Consider the following 18,383-nt stretch of genomic DNA (forward strand, 5'->3'; position numbering starts at 1 on the left):
AGTTTAAATAATTTTTTAGAGCTTTTCGTTGTCCTAAAGGATGTCATTTCTGATATGTATCTCTTTACATGCACTTCATTGCTTGTCAGATGTTTGAGAGCTGAATGTCACATAAGTGGAGTGAAACCATGGAAATGTCATAAAAAGCAATCTGAAAACTCCTAAGGTCGCGGTCCGACAGTTTCTCAATGTCAACACTCAAAGTGAAAAAGGCTTCGGAAGAACTTCCCGTTAGTGGCTGTCACGCTAAAACCCCGGCACCACCCGCTGCCACTCCTCTTCTCCACCCAGAAGCTGCGGAGCAGAACCAAACGGCTCTCACCGTCCGGCTCTACATCTACTGCCAGTCTTGTAAAGTGGCTCACTTCGGACAATTACGCCAGTCGCCAGCAAACCCCACCTGGCCTTGAGTCCACCAATTACAGTAGGCCTGGTTACAACTGTTTACAAAACGTAGATGCACGTGGGCTCTCCACAGCCAATGAGCACCGCGTAATGTTCTGCTTCGCGCTACGATTGGTGGAGATGGCGACAAGGCTCAGATTTTAGGTCCTCTTGCACTTTACGAATCCCTCCCACTCCAGCCAAACTTGTTCAACCATTGGATTGACTTTCCCGCAACCCGGAAGTACTAAAAATATGCACAAGTAAAAAGATCAGTAACGGACTGCCGTCGTTTTGTGAAACTTACGGACGCGTGATTTATTTATTTTATTTCATGTCAGCGGCGGACAGGTGGTTACCTTAGTTGCAACAAGTTATGGAAGTGAAGTATTTGATAAGACTACTGGGCAGAAGCGGCAAGAGTGCAACGTTGTTCGTGGGAGGGAAGCAGACTGTTTTCTGGTCTCAGAGGCGTCAAATACTTAAACAGGATGCCTCCTGTTTTCAACGGAATAGAACAAGTTTTCCTTGCGAACTAGGAAACCACAAGAGTTTTCCTAAAAATACATGTAAAGTTAGTACACTGTGGAATTTTTGTAGATGGGATGTAGGCTGGGAAATACCCACGTGGAACCTGACATGGAATATTTATACCCTCGAAAACCAAGAACTGAATGAAACTGTGCCTATGCGTCAAAAGATTAAGAAAACGTTCCTCTTGGACACGGTCAGGCCTTGTGATTCACAAGTACTCTTCAAAGAAGAAAGGTGGTCCCACGAAAGCACAAATCGGACAATGGGTGTGACGATTCTTGCAGGTGAGCGTCAGTGGTCGAAGTGCAATAAAAAACACTATGGATCTGCGATGCTGGTAGAGTGACTGAGCTTGAGGGACGGCGTCAAAGGCGTAGATAAGAAAACTCAAAATATTTTGTAACTTTTTTAATTCTTTCACCATATAAAATGAGACCCATCTTAAATGAAAAATAAATGCAAGTTAAGTGAGTCAGTGAGAATTGCACTAATGTAGTTATGGAACCTCTAGTCTATAGCTTTATAGTCCGCTGGCCATAAAAGGCCCACTCCAGCGTTAAAGGCCCGAACCAAATGCGAGGTATAGCCCAGGTACCGCATGCTATAAAGCTATTAGTACATTCCTCCCTATCAGGACAGAATGTTCTTATTATTAAAACAAATACCTCTCCGAGCCCAAGGGAATTGAAATCCCCTCCGCTTTGAAGTCTTTGTTCACAGCTGTTGCTGTAAATGTGCTACAGCTAACAGCCGCGTGCAGTGCCACGGCTGCTACCTTTTGAACATTCACAGCAAGTTGAGCTGTGAAAAGGAGCTAAATCCAGCCCCTGGTTCTCCCCAGCCTGGATAAACTTATTTTTGTAGTTCAGCCAAGCCTGGGAGACCCAGAAGCTGTGCAGCATTCACCCCTCCCTCCATCTAGAGTGAAGGCTGCATGTGTCCTCCTGCATGGCCTCGGCCTAATTTTTTTCCCAACTTGTCTTTTATTTAATACTGCACAAGCATCACATTACATGTTGTCCCATCGGGTCATGAAGCAAGGAAAAAAGAATCGCCTGTAGTGCAGGATTTCACAGCGGCCTCAATTTTCGCCCATGTGCTCGGCTTCGAAGCGTCATCGCTGGGCATAGGTCCTCATGTATGACACACAGGACAACTCCCATATAAATGGGTTATGTGCAGAAAAACAAAAGTAACAGTTAAAAACCATAATAATAACTTGGCAGTGACAGGCAATTGGGAGGTATTCCCCCAAAAATACTCGAGCAGCAGGCAGAGAACAATTATGCACATATGTGAGCCCCGCACCCCTCCCCTCAGTATCCGAGGGGCTTTGCACCATCTCATCTGTGCGGGGGGCAAGCAGAATGCGTACACAGGGTAGCAATCCAGAGCAGCTCAATCTGTGGAGCTAAGTATACAATTCAACTTCCATAATAACAGTTAGGGTGCGTGTAAGAAACCGGCCCACGTACATCCCCTGAAGCGCACACACCAGGTCATGGCCTATCTGGCAGTCTGCTTAATCTCCAGTACTCCTTTCTGTGCATGTCACGCAGCCACAGATTGTACACCAACTCAGACAGCTAGTCAGAGACCATCCTCGGAGGTCCGTGCTGGAGTAGTAAGGTCCATTGTCTGCGGAGAAGCCACAGCCCCCTCGCCTGGTTCTCCATCCACCAACATGCCCTCCAACATGTCTCTACAAATCTCCAGGTCACGCTCCGCATTCTTATCAGTGCAAACTGAGTGCAGTCGGCGTTCCTCAGCCACGCCTCACTCACGCAGGTCTGCCCTCCACTTATCCAGCCGGTGGGGTATAGGATGGGTCCAGTGTATGGCAATGCGGTGTTTAACCAGTACAAGTCCCAGGAGAGTAAATTTATGTCGTACACGAGCTCCCAACTTGGGAATCAAGAGTACGCCTAGGAGACCATGCTTGACCGACACCTCAACAAGTACACCTGTGACCTTTCGTAGAACACGCAGCACCTTCACAGAATATGCCTGAAGCTGGGTGTAATACCAAGTCCTATGCAGAAATGTTGCAGGTCCCGCACTGGGGGCACGTCGAACCTAGACAACCTCTGGAGCATTAGATACTTGCAACGTAAGTAAAATAACTTAATGAGCTTAAAGCATGCACTACTAGCCACCTCTCTGACCTGTGCTACACCCATTTCCTCTCGCCCTCTGTGAGCAGCGATGATAGGTCAGCCATCCATCCGTCTTGGATTTCTGACACCTCAATCCCACTATCCGCCTTCAGGGAGATCAGTCCCCTAGAGGAGCCCGGTTTGAGCAGCAGTGCCAAGGTCAGTGTCCCCAGGCTCATCTGGGAACGTTGTCCATAACTTGTGAGCTGTGCATGATATTTTCGCATACTGTAAGAAAGGACCATACGACACTTGAAAACATTTACATTGTCAAAAGAAAGGAAGGTCCCGTTGAGATACATGTTGTCTTGCATCCCCCTTCATGCCACCTTGCGAGGTTTATGACGGACTTTATTTGATGGAACCCTGGATCCTTTGCAGGGGAAGCAACTGAGCGTATGGGGCCTTACGCATTACCACGACAATCGCCCGCTCCCTGGCCCTCGTGACCTGACAGACTACAAACGAGCAATTCGGGGGAGGCTGGGAGCCCATCATGAGGTATCTTTGGAGCTCTGCCAACATAAACCTGAGTCTTCCAAGAGCTCCTTCTGTACATTAGGACCCTGAGCGCACCATTGCGCCGCATATTGCAGCAGCCCCTCAAGATATTAGAGACCAAAGTCTGGGAGACATAGCCCCCCCCCGAATCCATATCCAGTTTGTGCACCTCCAGTTTCACCTTACTGCATTTTCCAGCCCAACACGAAGGAGATCTGAAAACTTTAGGGTATTAAAGGCAGATTTTGGGATGCAACAAAATGAGTTATGGAGAGCATAGAGGCAACGGGGAAGCATTACCATCCTCTCCAAGGTTACTCGCCCCATGATCCAGAGGGGTAGGCGGTTCCAGAACGGAATAGACACCTCCAGCTTCCATCTTTAAGGCCTACTGGCCACCTGTATTCCCAAATAGTGGAAATGGTTACGCTCCCATCAAAGCCCCACATCGGGAAGGGCTGCACCATCCCCCTGCGAGTGCTGTCAGTGGGAATATAACCAACTTCTGGCTATTAACATGGAGTCCCGAAATCACTCCGAAAGGGACTAACACATCCAAGAACGCAGGCACCGCTCCTTCCGGGTGACGAATGTACAGCTGCGCGTCGTCTGCATATAAGGAAACCACATGGGTACGACCTTCCACGGTGATACCCTATCGGACCATATCCCGTCGCAGCTGGATCGCCACTGGATCCATTTCCAGGGCGTAAGGGAGTGGGGTCAATGGGCAGCCCTGTCTCGTGCCCCTCTCAATAGGAAGACCTTCAGATATCAGGCCGCCATTACGGGCATGGGCCTTTGGTTGACAATAAAGGAGATGGACCCAAGATATAAACTCCTGGTCCAGACCCATCCTCCTCAGGACCTCCCACAAATATTCCCATCGCAGAGTATCAGATGCTGTTTCAATGTCTAGGGTGACCACCGCCCCCCAAACCTCTGCATCCTCTAACGAATGCAGTACACGAGAGTCGCCATTTCCTTTGCCTAATTTAATATATTTTCAAGAAGCCAGGGGAAAGAGAAAGGCAAAGGCTGTGTATTAGGACATTAACATGTTGAGAGCAGCGTGCCTACACCAGTTAATATAGGCCTCCTCTGCTCCATTGTCTTCAATGGAGCTCTCAACATTCCAATGTTGTAATATACCTTAATGGACTGTAGAGGTCTGTGTCTGTAACCAGAGAGTCACGGATCTGAATCCTGGTCGTTGCAGTGGAGAACCATGATTTGTGTTTGTTTAGTGCTACGAGGTCCCAGTATGTGACAGAAAGAGCTGTGAATGTGTAAGTCATTATTTTAAACTTGCATTACACACAGTATAAGATCAACTTCTACAAAATGCGCAAAAAGGTTTAAGATAAAAAAGTGCTTCCCAAATATAGATTTTAATAATACCAAGACTGTACGTAGTGCATTTTTGTTTTTAAACTGGCTTTCAAAAGCGCACATTTTACAGCTCAGCTACTCCCTTTCAATATCACTCAAAACAACAAATCTGTATCATCAGGAAGTTTCAAGTGAGTCTCTTAATTAAAGCCAATGCCGGCTTCCAAGCACTCGTTCGATTTGCAGATTAACCAGCTTTGCATAATTACATTTCTTTCAGTTAAGCAGGCGCTCTGGCAAGTAGGGTTGTTTAGCTGTCTGCCCTCCCTCGGTTTCAGAGCACAGGAGAGTAGCTGCCTTACATTTCAGGTGAAGCATTTCAACTCTCGGAATTAACTGTCCTGGGACGCTTGCCTTTTCACACAAGCTTTGGCATAGCCAATAGGTCTTGCCTTTGGAACCTTATAAGTCTTTAGCCAGAGCTATTGGCTTTGTCAATGTCTTTGTTATGTTGTAGAGCATTGTGATTGCTGTGCAGCATGCTGAAAAGTTATAATAAAAATAGTTTATAAGTATTTTTGTTACCTTATATATAAGAAGACATTATGTACAACTTAACGACCCTATTAAAAAATAATCGGCAAAAATAATGACTTCTAGGTTTTTTTGTCCTCGCAATGCTGGAAACGTCTTGCTGCCTGTTTTAGTGCTTTGTTTGTAAAAAGTTTTTTGTTTGTTAATTGGGGAGGAGGTGGACATAAATAACAGGAGTGCGGAGGTTTGGAAATAGTACCTGAATTACAACACGAGCAGTGGGAGGACACTAGGGGAGAATCAACAGATGCTAGATTTAGACGGCACATTGAGTGTTAGAACTGGGGGTTTCTAGTTGGCAGAGGTAAGTATCTTTGACCATATAGAGACCCTTGCTTCTCGTCAGGGTAAGGGGGTACACACTGTTGATAACCCCTGCTCACCTCCTTGGTAGCTTAGCAATAGCAGACAGGCTTATCCCCAAGGCAATGCGTAAAGTATTTGCACTAACACTCGCAGTAACACAGTGACACACCACAAATGGACATTACACCAGTGTTAGAGGGAGATTTTTTAAGGGTCAAGAGGGCAGGGGGCTGAGCACAGGGCTCAGGGAAACCTCCACCGTATGATCGAGGGAGTGAGTTAGGGACAAAAGGGGCACCTTCATTTGAGCGTGTCTGGGAACGCTCGCTCTAAAAATGAAGGAAACCGATATGTGAGCCATGGAAACTGAGGCTGAAAGTTTAACAGTTTTATTAAGAAGATGCAACTTCAAAAAACTTCAAGACAAAGGCATAAAAATACAGAATCCAGTGGCTCCGCATTCACAGATAGTCACATGGATTAGATGGCATTTCTGTATTAAAAAGTTTGTACTGTTTGAGAGAGAGAGACACTAAACGTTATAAAAATATCAATATCTTTATATAGCTTAGGTCAGATCAAAATGTCAGAAGAATGTACATACATATAGATAAAGTTACTTCAAAAATCACTGTCTCTCTTGTGATGTTGTTTGTCTTATTCACACTTCTCTCAGTAAAAACAACCTTTGTATGCTCAGAGTTCACCTTACGAATGCTCTTTGTATAAAAATAAATGGGCAAGTTCTCTTGAATGCCAAACTCTGGTTGTCAACATGCGGCAAGTCCCTTTCACCAAGGTACTCGTTTACTACTAACTGCCGTTTTGCACACAAGATTTCCTTCCCCAAAACGGGAGTTCCTTTACAATGCCCTCGCTGTACCCAGAGAACACCACGAAGGACGTTGTCCTTAATCTGGTCCCCGATGTAACACAGACCGGGTTACACTCGTTTGCTCACTTCATTCGTTTCCAAATGCTAGCGCGCCCAACCACAACAAAGGACGCGGTCTTTGAATATTGCCCCTTGCCCCACGCTGCCCCTTTCAGTCACTGGGAAGCGGGAGGCCAAGAATGCTCTCCCGGAGACCCGCACACCCCGTCCCCAATGGCAACACTACTCTGCTCCGTCACTTGATCGGAGCCGTTACCTTGGTGTGCGGTCTCCTCTCGTCTTGCACAGCCGATCGCCGGGGCACTCCGCTTCCAAGATCTCGGTATGGCGCCAGTAATGGACGAGCCCTAGGCAACCCGTGACGCTGGTAGCCAATTCTAGCGCGGCTTGCCGTGACGGAGACGGGTGAAGGGAATCCGTGCCGATGAAGCTCCCGGACCGGCGGCAGTGATTATTCCTGGCACATCGCTTCGATTCTTTTCTGTACCGGGCCGGCGGCGGTGATTTCGGCCCCTCTGGTGACGGCCTCGGGTGGTGCACAGCGACACACCCTTGAGCGCTGATTCAATTACGCAGGAGGCACGGACGATCTCCCACGGTGCCCCACTGTGTGCCGAAAGCACACCGAGTCGATTCTACGCAGGCAGGCAGGGTCAAGGTCACGAGGCCCCAGGTAGTGCGCAGCGACACGCACTGAGCACCAGCACAAGGGTTTTCTCTGCAAACTTTTGTGTCCCTGAGTTTGATAACAGGAGGCAAGCTCTTCTCAGGCCCTTGGAGACACCTATTCCTGGACACAGCAAAGTCCTTCCTTCAAGCAGGTGGGGGAACACAGCACACAGCAAAGTCCCCTGTCCCCTTCCTTAGTAGCAACAGCAAACTGTAGGTCAGCCCCAGAACACACAGCAAGGTGCAGTCTTCCTTTCCAGTCTCTTCAGCTGATCTTCTTTGGCAGGGATTCCTCTTGTTGGCAAAAGTAGTCTAATTTTACGGGGGGTTTCAGCACAGCTACTTATACCCCAAACGTCTTTGTTCTTACATGTGTGAGGGGCCCAGGATCCAGTCCAAACCAGTTCTAGGTGCCCTCTGCCAGGGCATGTCTTTTCTTTGTGAGGGGAGGCCAGGGCCATCTTACACACCGCAGGAGGTGGAGCCAGCATTGTGGAAGGCAGGCACAGCCCTATTCAAGCCCAGGTGCAACTCCTCCCACCACTCTAAGTGCATATAGGTCTATTCAGCCTAGTGCTGACTCACCCTCCCTCCTGGAGCCACCCCCAGCCCCTCTCACTCACAAACCAGACAGTCAATACACAAACAGGCAGAGGCCCACAGAAAGGTTGAACAAGAAAATAGCCACTTTCTAAAAGTGCTATTTTCAAACACAGAATTAAAAAACCATCCTCCCTAAAAGATGTGTTATTAAATTCTGAGTTCAGGGATACCAGATTTCGATTTTCTTTCTTGCTCCTATGGGAAGATATGCAGATAAACATTATACACAGCATTCCCCATTCTAGACTATGGGCAAGATAGCCTTGCAATAGTGAAAAACGAAAATGGCTGTATTTCACTACCAGGACATGTTACCCACACTAGTACATGTCCTGCCTTACACTGCACCCTGCCCAGGGGGAACCTTGGGCCTACCATAGGGGTGTCTAATGTGCAAGAAAAGGGAAGGGTCAGGCCTGGCAAGTGTGTACACTGACCAGGACAACATGGCAGTTAGCAACTGCACACAGGCACTGCGGTGGCAGGCCTGAGACACCATCTTAGGGCTACTCCTGTGGGTGGCACAATCAGTGCTGCAGGCCCACTAGTAGCATTTGAATTACCAGCCCAGGCACGCTCAGTGCACGTTATTAGGGACCTTACAGTTAAAACAAATATGCCAGTCATGGATAGCCAATTACAGTAACAATTTAACCAGGGAGCACTTGCACTTTGGCACTGATCAGCAGTGGCAAAGTGCCCAAAGCATCTAAACCAGCAAAAACGAAATCCAGCACATTGTCAAAAATACAGTAGGTAGAGGCAAAAAGTCAGGGGAAACCACGCCAAGGAAGCCAGGTCTAACACGTGTCCCCTCCAGCTGAAAAGTCAGGAGAACTACCCACCCTCTTGGGAGTTCTCATCACTAAGGCGGAAGAACCTGGACAGACCATCAGCATTGGTGTGTTCTGTGCCGGGGTGATGTTCCACCATAAAGTCCATTCCCTGTAGGGAGATGGACCACCTCAACAGTTTTGGGTTCTCACCCCTTATTTGCATCAACCATCTGAGGGGCCTGTAGTCTGTCTGAACCCGGAAGTGAGTCCCAAACAAGTAGGGTCTTAGCTTCGCCAGCGCTCAGACCACAGCAAAAGCTTCCCTTTCAATCGCACTCCACCTCTGTTACCTTGGAAGTAGCCTCCTACTAATGAAGGCTACGGGTTGGTCCAAGCCCTCGTTGTTCAGTTGTGAGAGTACTGCTCCCACCCCATGCTCTGAAGCATCTGTCTGCACCACAAACTCTTTGGAGAAATCAGGCGCCTTGAGCACGGGTGCCGTGCACATGGCAGCTTTCAGGGCATCAAACGCTGTCTGGCAGGCATCGGTCCAGATCACCTTCCTGGGCTGCTTCCTTGAAGTCAGCTCTGTCAAGGGGGCAACAATGGTGCCATATCCCATGACAAATCGGCGATAATACCCGGTGAGTCCTAAGAAGGCTCTCACCTCTGTCTGGGTCTTGGGGGGGGGGGGTTCCCAAGCCAAAATGGTATCAATCTTTGTTGGGGTGGCGCCACCTGGCCGCACCCTACCTGGTGTCCCAAGTACATCACAGATCCCTGCCCTATCTGGCACTTACTGGCCTTTATAGTGAGGCCTGCCCTTTGCAGAGCTTTCAACACTTCACAGAGGTGTTGCAAGTGTTCTTCCCAAGTGGAGCTGAACACGGCAATGTCATCCAGGTATGCGGCGCTGAATTCCTCCAGCCCAGACAGTACCTGGTTGACCAGTCTCTGGAAGGTGGCAGGGGTGTTCTTCAACCCAAAGGGCATGACACAGAACTGGAAGTGCCCCTCTGGCGTTGAAAACGCTGACCTCTCCTTGGCCCCCTCAGTTAAGGCAATCTGCCAGTACCCAGAAGTTAAGTCAAACGTACTGAGGTACTGGGCAGCGCCCAACCGATCTACGCGCTTATTAGCTTTGGGGATGTGGTGTGCATCAGTTTTGGTGACCGTATTGAGCCCACACAAAACCGGAGTTCTAGAGTGGCACCAGGCGCAGCAGCTTTTGGTACTAAGACCACTGGGCTAGCCCATGGGCTGCTGGAGGGCTTAATCACCCCTAGCGCCAACATCTTGGAAACGTCTTCCTTGATGCCTGCCCTGACCTTGTAAGCTACCCTGTAAATTTTCTGTTTCAAAGGTAGACTGTCCCCAGTGTCCACATCATGGACGCACCAATCGGTGACTCCTGGCGTCCGAGAGAACAGGGAAGCGAACTGACCCAACACCTGGCGACAGTTCCTCTGCTGTTCTGGGGTCAGTGTGGGAGAGAGGTTTACCCTATCCACTGACCCATCCTGCTCTTTTGCTGATAGGAGGTCAGGAAGAGGGTCACTTTCCTCCTCCATCCCAGCATCTGTAGCAAGGAGTATTGTCACATCAGACCGCTCAAAGTGGAGTTTGAGGCGGTTCACATGTAGGACCCTCAAAGGGTTCCTGGGAGACTGAAAGTCAACCAGATAAGTTACATCGCTCTTGCGCTCCACTGCCTCATATGGCCCAGTCCACTTGTCTTGGAGCGTGCAAGGCTCCACTGGTGCCATCACCCACACCATCTGCCCAGGTTGTTATTTGACCAGACTGGCATTCTGGTCGTACCACCTTTTCATTTCTTCCTGGCTAGCTTCCAGGTTCACCTGAGCGAGTGTCCTGAAGTGCTGAGTCTGGTTGCGAAAGGCCAGCACATAGCTGAACACATCCTGGGGGGTTTTACCAGGGGATTTCTCCCAACCCTCCTTCACCAAACTGAGAGGTCCTCTAACAGGGTGACCATACAGAAGTTCAAAGGGACTGAACCCTAAGGACTTCTGAGGTACCTCCCTGTAGGCAAACAACAGGCATGGTAAGAAGACGTCCCACTTCCGCCTCATAGACTCCGCAAGGCCCATTATCATGCCTTTCAGGGTTCGGTTGAATCTCTCAACCAACCCATTCCCTTGAGGAGGGTAAGGAGTGGTGAACATGTAGGTTACCCCACACTCCTCCCACAAAGACTTCATGTACTTGGAGATGAAGTTGGTACCCCGGTCGGAGACTATCTCTCTGGGGAACCCCACACGGGAAAAGATCCCCATCAATGCACGGCCCACCATGGGGGCAATGATTGTCCGGAGAGGGACAGCTTCCGGGTACCTGGTGGCGTGGTCCACCAATACCAGGATAAACCTGTTGCCTAAGGATGTCTTGGGTTCCAGAGGCCCCACAATGTTGATGCCAACCCGCTCGCAAGGAGTGCTCACCACGGGAAAGGGTTGGAGGGGAGCCTTACACTTCCTCCACTCTTGCCACTTGCCTGGCAAGTCTGGCAAGTCCTATAATGTGTACCGACGTGCCTCTTCATTTGGGGCCTGTAAAAGTAGGTGACAAGCCTCTGGTAGGTCTTGTCATGCCCAAAATGGCCTGCGAGAGGCACGTCATGAGCCAGACCCAGTAGGAAGGTCCTGAAGAGCTCGGGTACCACCAGCACATGGGCTGCACCGGGCTCAGCGACCTTAGGCTCGCTATAGAGTAATCCATCTTCCCAATAGATGAGATGATTCTTGGACTCACCACGTGCTGCCTGGTCTGCGGCCTGTTGCCGCATACCAATGAGAGAAGGGCATTCTCTCTGTGCCTTGCATAACTCCTCCCTGGAGGGACCTCCTTCTTGCTGCCAATGGGTCAGCTCAGGCAGGTCTCCCAGTTCGGCTACCTGTTCCCTTGTAGGTTCCAGGGCATCCCCCTCAGGTTCTGCCTCCTCCTGGACCGTGGGAATTGTGGGGGCTGGTTTCCCACACCCCTGCCCTTGCTCTTCCTGGAAGGTTCCTGGGCCACTGTTTCAGGCTCCAGGCCCGCTTGATTACCCATACCGGCTGCCTTGGACCGAGTGGTCACACAGACGCACTCAAGCAGACCCAACATCTCCAAATGAGCATGCCGTTCCACCTCCCTCCACAGGGAACTCTCCAGGTCATTTTCCAGCAGAGAGTCTACAGGCATGGATGGACTAACAACGACCTTCAAAGAACCTGAGACCCCCCCCACCCCCCCACTCAAAGGGAACCTGCGCCACTTTGCAGAGACGCACAGAGTTGTCTGCTGCAACTATAGGGTGAATGCATTAGGAATGACCTGCCTCTCAGACACCCACTGACACCTCACGGATGTCACGCTGGCTCCTGTGTCTTTCAGAGCCTCCACCCTCCTCCCATTAATGGTCACCCACTGCCCGTATTTTTAAGTGTTCTCAGGCAAGTAGGATTCCTGGACCATCTCTCTGTCTCCTAGAGAAACAAGGGTCATGACTGCTTGCTCCTCCCCCTCACTGGAAACTAATTCCTCCCCCAAAGCTGCAGTGGGTGCTGGGGACTTCTTGGTGCACTTAGAGGCAATATGCCCCTTCTCATTACCGTTGTAACACCTGGGGGGACCCTGAACGTGGTGCCCGCCCTTAGGGGGCCGGGACGTCTTAGCTTGGGGGGGGCTGGGACTCCTTTCCCTCGGCCTTTAGAGAACTCCTTTTGATTACCTTTGTCCCCCCCCACTCTTCTGCTGGGGACCCAGCCCACCTTTGGCTGTGGTACCCACAATCCCCCTGTGGACCCTGGTGCTAGTCCAGCGGTTCCGCCTACTTGGCAAGCTCACTTGGGTCAGTCAACTTGCTGTCTAAAAGATGCTGGCGCAGCTCTGAAACACATAGACTGCTTAAGTGCTCCCAACTAATTAGATGGCACAACCCCTCATAATCAGTAACTTTGCTGCCCTTCATCCAACCTTCCAGTGTGCGGGTGTAACTTCTCACACATTCAACACAAGTGTCTGAATCATTCTTTTTTGAATTCCTAAATGCCACTCTGTACTGTTCAGGGGTGAGCCCATACTTGAGGCATAAGGCCTCCTTCATTTTGGCATAAGTCAGGGCACCCTCCTTTTCTAACGGTGTTAACACCGCTGTCCCTGCTGACTCAAAATGTTTCCACAGGCCCGCCCCCACTTCTTTTCAGGCACCTCATGCATTCTAAAAGCAACCTCATATGATTCAAACCATGCATAAATATCCTCTCCCGTCTTGAAATTCTGCACTGTATCTTTGGGTATGTATACTTTACCCCCTTGCACTGGCCGTTCGCTGCCACCATCTGGGCTGGACTCCAATTGCTTGGCCTTCTGGACCAGCTCCCTCATGCTCCGTTCACGAGCCAGAAGCAATTTCCTTTCCTCAAGAGCGAGCTTGCTCTTCTCAGCTCTTTTTTCATTTTCCAAGCGCTCCTTCTCCATCTGGCTCTTGAGCTTCAAAACTTCTAGCTCATGTTCTCTGATTCTTTGGTTCTCCTGTAACTCCTCTGGAGAGAGTCCCCTACCGGAATGGCTGCTGCCAGCCTGTGAGGCCGGTCTGCCCATTGGCAGATCGTGTGATCCAAATCCATCCCTTCTAGGAGTTTCTACTCCATTCTCAGCATCTGCCTCCTCTGCCTCTCTGGCCTCCCACCAGGCCTTCAAGCTTCTTGCAGCTCATCCTTCCTGGAGCTTCTTTTTATGGCACAACAAAAATCCTTGCAAAATTGTTTGAGCTCATCCTTTTTGTAAGAATACAGATCCTCAATATGAAATTCCAATTCTGCCTTCTCATTTGCTGCACTCCCCTTCTGAGACATGACTCTTCCTGGGCGTTACGCAAAAATAGAACTAAAAACCAAAACGTTCAGTAGGTGGTTGCGTAGTGATCTGTGCTAAACTAGTGAAGTTCACCAATCATTGTGGGTCAAGTGCAAAGACAAGTTCAAATCCTCACCGCTGACCACCAATGTTAGAGCTGGGGGTCTCTAGTTGGCAGAGGTAAGTACCTTTGACCAAATAGGGACTCTTGCTTCTCATTAGGGTAAGGGGGTACACACTGTTAATAACCCCTGCTCACCCCCTTGGTAGTTTGGCACGAGCAGACAAGCTTATCCCCAAGGCAATGTGTAAAGTATTTGCACTAACACTCGCAGTAACACAGTGACACACCACAAATGGACACTACACCAGTTATTATAAAAATATCAATATCTTTATATAGCTTAGGTCAGATCAAAACGTCAGAAGAATGCACATACATATCGATAAAGTTACTTAAAAATTCACTGGCTCTCTTGTGATATTGTTTGTCTTATTCACAGTTCTCTCAGCAGAAACAACCTTTGTATGCTCAGAGTTCACCTTAGGAATGCTCTTTATATAAAAAATAAATGGGCAAGTTCTCTTGAATGCCAAACTCTGGTTGTCAACATGTGGCAAGTCCATTCCACCAAGGTACTCGTTTACTACTAACTGCCATTTTGCACATAAGATTTCCTTCCCCAAAACAGGTGTTCCTTTACACTGGCCCGCTGTACCTGGAGAACACCACGAAGGACGTTGTCCTTAATCTGGTCCCCGATGTAACACGGACCAGGTTACACTCGTTTTCTCGCCTCCTTTGTTCCCAAATGCGAGCGCGCCCAGCCACAACAAAGGACGCGGTCCTTGAATTTTGCCCCTTGCCCCAGACTGCCCCTTTCAGTCACTAGGAAGCGGGAGGCCGAGAATGATCTCCCGGAGACCCGCACACCCCGTCCCCAATGGCAACACTACTCTGCTCCGTCTCTTGATCGGAGCCGTTACCTGGGTGCACGGTCTCCTTCCGTCTTGCACAGCCGATCGCTGGGGCACTCCGCTTCCTGCATTTCGGTGTGGCGCCCATAATGGACGAGCCCCTTGCTGCTAGGCAACCTGTGACGCTGGTAGCCAATCCCAGCGCGGCTTGCCGTGACGGAGGCGAGTGAAGGGAATCAGTGCCGATGAAGCTTCCGGGCCTGCGGCAGCGCTTCAGTTCTCTACACCGTGCCGGCGGCGGTGATCTCGGCCCCCCTGGTGACGGCCTCGGGTGGTGCACAGCGACGCACCCTTGAGCACCGATTCAATTACTCAGGAGGCACTGACTATCTCCCACGGCACCCCACTGTGTGCCGAAAGCACACTGAGTCGATTCCACGCAGGCAGGCAGGGTCGATGTCACGAGGCCCAGGTAGTGCGCAGCCACACACTTAGCGCCAGCACGATGGTTTTCTCTGCAAACATTTGTGTCCCTGAGTTTGATAACAGGAGGCCAGCTCTTCTCAGGCCCTTGGAGACACTTATTCTTGGACACAGCACACAGCAAAGTCCTTCCTTTAAGCAGGTGGGGGGAACACAGTACACAGCAGAGTCCCATGTCCCCTTCCTTAGTAGCAACAGAAAAATGTAGGTCAGCCCCAGAACACACAGCAAGGGCAGTCTTCCTTTCCAGTCTCTTCAGCTGATCTTCTTTGGCAGGGATTCCTCTTGTTGGCAAAAGAAGTCTAATTTTACTGGGGTTTCAGCACAGCTACCAAAAGTCTTTGTTCTTACATGTGTGAGGGGTACAGGATCCAGTCCAAACTAGTTCTAGGTGCCCTCTGCCAGGGCATATCTTCTTTCTTTGTGAGGGGAGGCCAGGGCCATCAGACACACCGCAGGAGGTGGAGCCAGCATTGTGGAAGGCACGCACAGCCCTATTCAGGCCCAGGTGCAACTCCTCCCACCACTCTAAGTGCAGATAGGTCTATTCAGCCTAGTGCTGACTCACCCTCCCTCCTGGAGCCACCCTAGCCCGTCTCACTCGCAAACCAGACAGTCAATACACAGACAGGCAGAGGCACACAGAAAGGTTGAACAAGAAAAGAGCCACTTTCTGAAAGTGCTATTTTCAAACACAGAATTTAAAAACCATCCGACCCTAAAAGATGTGTTATTAAATTCTGAGTTCAGGGATACCAGATTTGAATTTTCTATCTTGCTCCTATGGGAAGATATGCAGGTCAACAATATACACAGCATTCCCGATTCTAGACTATGGGCAAGATAGCCTTGCAGTAGTGAAAAACGAAAATTGCTCTATTTCACTACCAGGACATGTTACCCACACTAGTACATGTCCTGCCTTACACCTAACACTGCACCCTGCCCAGGGGGTACCTTGGGCCTACCATAGGGGTGTCTAATGTGGAAGAAAAGGGAAGGGTCAGGACTGGCAAGTGTGTACACTGACCAGGACAACATGGCAGTTAGCAACTGCACACTGGCACTGAGGTGGCAGGCCTGAGACACCATCTTAGGGTTACTCCTGTGGGTGGCACTATCAGTGCTGCAGGCCCACTAGTAGCATTTGAATTACCAGCCCTGGCACGCTCAGAGCACGTTACTAGGGACCTTACAGGTAAAACAAATATGCCAATCATGGATAGCCAATGACAGTAACAATTTAACCAGGGAGCACTTGCACTTTGGCACTCATCAGCAGTGGCAAAGTGCCCAAAGCATCTAAACCAGCAAAAAAGAAATCCAGCACAGTGTCAAAAATACAGCAGGGAGAGGCAAAAATTCTGGGGAAACAACGCCAAGGATGCCAGGTCTAACACTGAGGTGGTGGTGTGCTGGTACAGAGGTGATGCTTAGGTGATGCTGAATGATACTTGGGTGGTGCTGAGTGATGCTGAGGTAGTGTTGTGCTGGTGTGAAGGTGATGCTTAGCTGACTCTGAATGATACTCAGGTGGCGCTGAGTGATGCTGGGGTGGTGCTGAGATGGTGGTGTGCTCGTGCAGAAGTGATGCTCAGTGGTACTAAGTGATGCGAGGTTGTGGTACTGCTCTGGTGCTGGTGCGTTGAGAGCCCAGGTATTATAAGGTGATAAAGGCTTAGAAGTAGCCAGAGTCAGAGGAGTGAAGCAGTATGGTAAAATATGAGGGGGCAGCTTGTATTCGATAAGGTATTTGCGACTTACTACATTTGCAAAAATAGGGTACTTTTTAATGAGATTGTGAACAGGTGATGACTTTGTAAGGACTAAAGAGGTGAATGAGGGATAATGTGAGTTGAATGCCATGAGTTTGTCACCAGATATCATAGTTGAATTGAGGTGCTATGATGTGTATTTATGAACCTGGTTGAGGTAGTCTGTCCCACCATATAGAGTATAGTTCCTTTTTAGGTCTCGCCTGAGACAGCGCTTTAACGCTGCTCTGGCGAGACTTATAGTAAGCGAGTTTTGGAAGTGCAAACAGTGGCTTTTCAGGCCTCCAAATACAGTGCATGTGCGTCGGCCGGGCGCGCGCACCTTTTGGAGGCCTGAAAGCACTCGTTTGCTTTCACTTTTGCCGGCCGCACGGCCGCTTTGATGTGATCGCGATCACTTTCACTTTTGCTCGAAAGCGTTATTGCACCATTTGCCACCCCCTTCCTGCTTGTTTTTATTTGCCGATCAGTTGCTTCTTTCCGGAGGGTCGAAACACCCGGGAATGTCAATGTCGCCTTTCTGCAAAACTACAGGCTTTTTAGATAAGTATAGACTTTACTTAAACCGCATGTGCACGGTTCGACGTCGTTTGTTTCTTAACCAGCTTACTACACACCCATTATTAAATACATGCCAATAAAAAAAAAGGCGAGTTGGACCCGCGATTCGTCTTGACAACATAAGCAAAATCATGGCAAAGAGAACATAAGCAAAATCGTGGTAAATAGAACCTCTCAACCCGTTAAAGTACCTCATTCAACCTAAGTCCAATGACTGAGAGATGGTAGACTCGGGCAGCCAGTTTCATATTTTGCGGGGGCTCACTTTGTGTTACTCCACAGGCCTTTAGAGGTTACTACGTACTACTAGCTCCTTGGGTCTGCCTTATAGTTTGCAACCCGGTAGCCGCCTGCTGAAGCCCGCTTCCTGACATCCAGTGAACATCTGTTTTGGTTTGTGCCCTTATTCCCAGAGTGCATCTGTGCACTGTTCAGCCCGTAATTGTCAACTTTTCTTTGCAATTCCCTGATGGTGCTAAACAACAGCGACTCCCCAGCCTCCACTGCAGCGGGGCTGTTCTAGGAAGTGTCCTCTAATAAGAGCAGGCAGGAGTGCATTATTGCCTTGCGTCTATCATCTTCCCTCTCTCCCGTCGCTGCTTTGTGACCCCGCGCCCCCTTCTATCTGGTAAATAATCCGAGAACACTTTTCACTTTCGGAACCGGCAGCAGATGTCTTTTATTAGTCTGTCCAAACCTGCCATTGTGTGCTATCAATGCTGCGGCAGTCCTGGAGAAATGTGTCATGAGTGCTTTTGTGTGTGTGTCTGTGCGTGAATGAGGGGGTGTGTGCGGACGCACGTGTGTGTTTGCGTCTGTGCGTGTATCAAAGACTGTGTTCACATTTGTGTGTGTTTGTGCATGTCTGTGCGTGTGATGGTGTGTGCATGTACTTTGGTGTTTTTGTACTAGAGCATGTGATTCTATGTGTGCTTCTGCGCGCAGATGTTTCTGTATGTGTGCTTATGTCTGTGCGTGTAATGGTGTGTGCATGTATTTGAGTGTTTATGTACTAGAGCATGGGATTGTATGTGTGCTT

The 18,383-nt window shown here is 49.4% G+C and overlaps 1 protein-coding gene across 4 annotated transcripts in view; it reads left to right on the plus strand.

Annotated features, from left to right (window-relative positions):
- Positions 1 to 614: 614 nt before the first annotated feature.
- TTC19 (tetratricopeptide repeat domain 19) overlaps positions 615 to 18,383 on the plus strand; it is a 231,292-nt gene continuing 213,523 nt past the window's right edge. For all 4 annotated transcript variants that reach the window (XM_085649262.1, XM_085649263.1, XM_085649264.1 and 1 more), the window contains exon 1: positions 615 to 1,202. In XM_085649262.1, the coding sequence (XP_085505388.1) occupies positions 761 to 1,202 (442 nt within the window). In that variant the 5' untranslated portion in view covers positions 615 to 760. The remainder of the gene's footprint in view (positions 1,203 to 18,383) is intronic.

Source organism: Triturus cristatus, chromosome 3_2, assembly GCF_964204655.1.
Source record: "Triturus cristatus chromosome 3_2, aTriCri1.1, whole genome shotgun sequence".
NCBI classification, from domain to species: domain Eukaryota; kingdom Metazoa; phylum Chordata; class Amphibia; order Caudata; family Salamandridae; genus Triturus; species Triturus cristatus.